This window comes from Lissotriton helveticus, chromosome 5_1 (assembly GCF_964261635.1).
Source record: "Lissotriton helveticus chromosome 5_1, aLisHel1.1, whole genome shotgun sequence".
Lineage (NCBI taxonomy): Eukaryota > Metazoa > Chordata > Amphibia > Caudata > Salamandridae > Lissotriton > Lissotriton helveticus.
In genome coordinates, this window is record NC_136065.1 from 948,645,344 (window position 1) to 948,648,452 (window position 3,109).

Genomic DNA, 3,109 nt, shown 5'->3' on the forward strand with positions numbered 1-3,109 from the left:
GATGGACAACAATCATTGTAGCGCCGAATTATTTTGGGTTATTGCTGCACTACGAGCCTGGAGATATTTCGTTAGGCTTTTGAGTGGATCTAGGTTGGACTGCAATGGAAACTAACTCCTCTGCCGAGCTGCCCAGCAGCTCCACCTAGTGGACATGATACAGCAAGAAATGTGACGAACATCTGCACCCTCTTGGCTTAGGCACATCTCGAAACCATCGGAATCCACTGACTGCCTCTTGGTTTAGTGGAACTGGGACTCAGGGCGAAGGATGCGCTTGACTCCAGTTATATGAGGGTTTTTTACTACTAAAACATAGGGGAGGCCCAATCGCCTTTCTTGCATTAGGCCCACTGCGCCATGCTACACGACACTGCCAACAGCACCGTGGTACTCTACAATAAAGCAACATCGCATGGCAAGCACACGGGTGAACCATTTCAAACATGCCTATTGTTAACGTAAACTTCTACCTCACTGGGGCAAGGCGGGCGAGGATTTGTATATAATGAACAACGGCATTGCACCACTATGTTGTAACTGTGTAATCTCTGTGTTCACACGCGTGCATCCCAGAAAACGAAATCCAACACACATTTTAAATAGAAATGTTGAGGTTTTAATTTAATAGATAGAATTTGAACGGCATATATTATATATCTATCAAACAATTTTGCACATTATCTCAAATACGTTTAAAGAAAGCCATAAAGAAATCCAAAAAGATTTTAACGTCGGTCATTCAATATGAATACAGCAATGTATAAGTGCCCGCGAGCGGCACTGGCACAGAGTCCCTGGTCGCTCAAAGAGTCTGTAGTGCTCGTCCTTGCCGAACAGCGCCTACTTCAGTAGTAGGTGAAGGTTGGTGTCTCGCTGTACCCCGGGGGCGCCTGTGCGTAGGCCTTGTAAGGGTCCATGGGATACATGGTTGAGGGCATCATCGTCGAGTAGGCCATGCCTGCTGCGGGGTGGGCAGGGGTCGCATACTGAAAGAAGGGGGCATAGTTCGGGTGTCCGTAGGGCAGAGCGTTGTAAAAGGGGCCCGCGGCGTACGGGTCCGGCTGCATGTCCTGTAGCTGGCGCTTCAGCTTCATCCGGCGGTTCTGGAACCAGGTCTTGAGCTGTGAGAGGGAAGAGGAAAGCAGTGAGTATCCGGAGCACGAGAGGACCCTGGAGTGACGCACTAACCACGCACTAGTGCCAGGCTTACACATGCAAAAGAATAAAAACACACACAAAACTAGACATGACTGCACCACAACACGATCGCTATCAGCATACGCTACAGCAGACTTATACACAGTTACAGCGCCTTAAAGTATTTTTACCAGCTAGGGATGCACTGCTGCAAGCGCTACCCTCATGCCGCCCCCCCCCCCCCCCCCCACACACACACACACGCTAGCAGCATACGCTACAGCAATTCACAGTTACAGCGCCTTAAAGTCTTTTTACCAGCTAGGAGCACTGCTGCAAGCACTGTCATACTGCGCTCTCCTCAAGCTCGCATGCTGACGGGTCACTAAAGGGTTTATGCCCCCCCTTCCCCCCGATGGGCCGTTGCAGACACCTACCTGCACTTCGGAGAGCAGCAGCTTGGCCGCCAGGCGGCGCCTCTCCTGGGCGCTGAGGTACTTTTGCCGCTTGAATGTTTTCTCCAGGCCGTTGATCTGCTCGCTGCTGAAGGCCGTCCTGATCCGGCGGATCAGCCGGCTGTCCGTCTCCTTTGAGTCGGCAGAGTCCTGGGGGCGCAGGGGGCTGTCCCCATCATCCGGGCAGACACTGCTGTCCTCCTCGTGGCTGTCACTGTCCTCGGGGTACAAGCTGCGATCCTCCTCCTCGGAGTGGGGGACGCAGTCCGCCGGGCACAGCCTGTCGCCCTCCTGGCTGGCACAGTCCAATGCACACTGACTAAGGAGCTGCGGATCCCGGCTCCATCCTGACGGCCGCAGCCTGCTGTCCTGGGCAGGTGACACCGAGGGGCAGAGCCTGCTCTCCTTGTCCTGGGGGGAGACGCAGTCCGAGCGGCCGGCTTCACTCTCGTATCCGGAATCAACGCCACCTGCAACAACCATAAACAATACACATTAGTCCAAGGTGCTAAAAGCCCTAGAACTGGCACAGTATCAAAGTAACAAACAGCTACAGCACGCATACAACAGTTGCAGGCGCAACTACAAACTATAGTTGTAGCTAGCTAACTTGCCAATAATTGATTACTATAAAAACGAATCATATTCTTATTGCCACGCACTTATTAACACTACAATGTTGCCTCAAAAAAAATGCAGGGTTTCTCCCAAAGGCTCGCTTGAAGACACACGATTTGAGAAACAGTAACTTTTTTAGGCCATTTACACTGAACATCTTAATCTGTACCCCTGCCCACTGCCCTTACACATGCATTCACTGTAGAGGAAAATTCACCCGGCCTGTAACCGCCCAGCCCTACAGGCCTTCCTGGCAATCCCAACTTTTCCCAATACTCCCTGCCCTCCAGAAGAGCGTGCAGCCGTATTTACCTGATGTGGAAGATTTAGGCGGCATCTGGGGCTGCTGCTGGGCCGCAAGCCTGGGGTGTCCATAGAGAGCCGATAATCCTTGGGTTTGACCGGCAGGGTGTGCTCGGAAAGCCGGGGGCTCGGTGGTGGTCGCCGGGCAGCGGCTGCTCTGCGAGAGCCACTCGATGGAGAAGGGGGCCCGAGCCATGTCTGTTCCTTGAAGTCCTCTGGTATCGTCCTGAGGCGCTAGGGGTGAGTGAATGAGCGGTCCTGGGAGACCCTGCCCTTTATACGGAGCCTCGCCCCGGGGGCTCCGCGGGGATAAACAGACATCAAAGGCCCAGATAAGTGCCGTCTAATTGTTATCAATTATCTCAAAGAAAAGCGCCCCTCGCAGCCTTCACACGTTTAGCGGCGCAGCCAGGGCTGGCTCCAGCAAGTCTGCTCTCCAGCTAGTTAACTCAATTGCAAGTGATTTACAGTTTACACAGCCTGTCACATCCTCCGCGAGGCGCAAACCACCCCGCGGACATCCCCACACCCCGGCGTCTCGCCCGGGGACCGCCGTCCCCATTTTATTATTTCAAACGCTTTCACATACGGGG

General features: G+C 53.4%; 1 protein-coding gene across 1 annotated transcript; it reads right to left on the minus strand.

Moving 5' to 3' along the window:
* Positions 1 to 848: 848 nt before the first annotated feature.
* Positions 849 to 2,712, minus strand: LOC144752574 (barH-like 1 homeobox protein). The gene is made up of 3 exons (XM_078640462.1): positions 2,526 to 2,712; positions 1,578 to 2,065; positions 849 to 1,124 (listed from the first exon to the last, which is right to left on the minus strand). The coding sequence occupies exons 1-3, from the start codon at positions 2,710 to 2,712 to the stop codon at positions 849 to 851; spliced, it is 951 nt and encodes a 316-aa protein (XP_078496588.1).
* Positions 2,713 to 3,109: the final 397 nt, after the last annotated feature.

Coding starts and splice junctions, on each gene's coding strand:
- LOC144752574 (XM_078640462.1), bottom strand. CDS start 2,712: ATGGCTCGGGCCCCCTTCTCCATCGAGTGGCTCTCGCAGAGCAGCCGC. Junction 2,066..2,525: donor GCCTAAATCTTCCACATCAG/GTAAATACGGCT, acceptor TGGTTGTTGCAG/GTGGCGTTGATTCCGGATAC. Junction 1,125..1,577: donor TGCTGCTCTCCGAAGTGCAG/GTAGGTGTCTGC, acceptor TCCCTCTCACAG/CTCAAGACCTGGTTCCAGAA.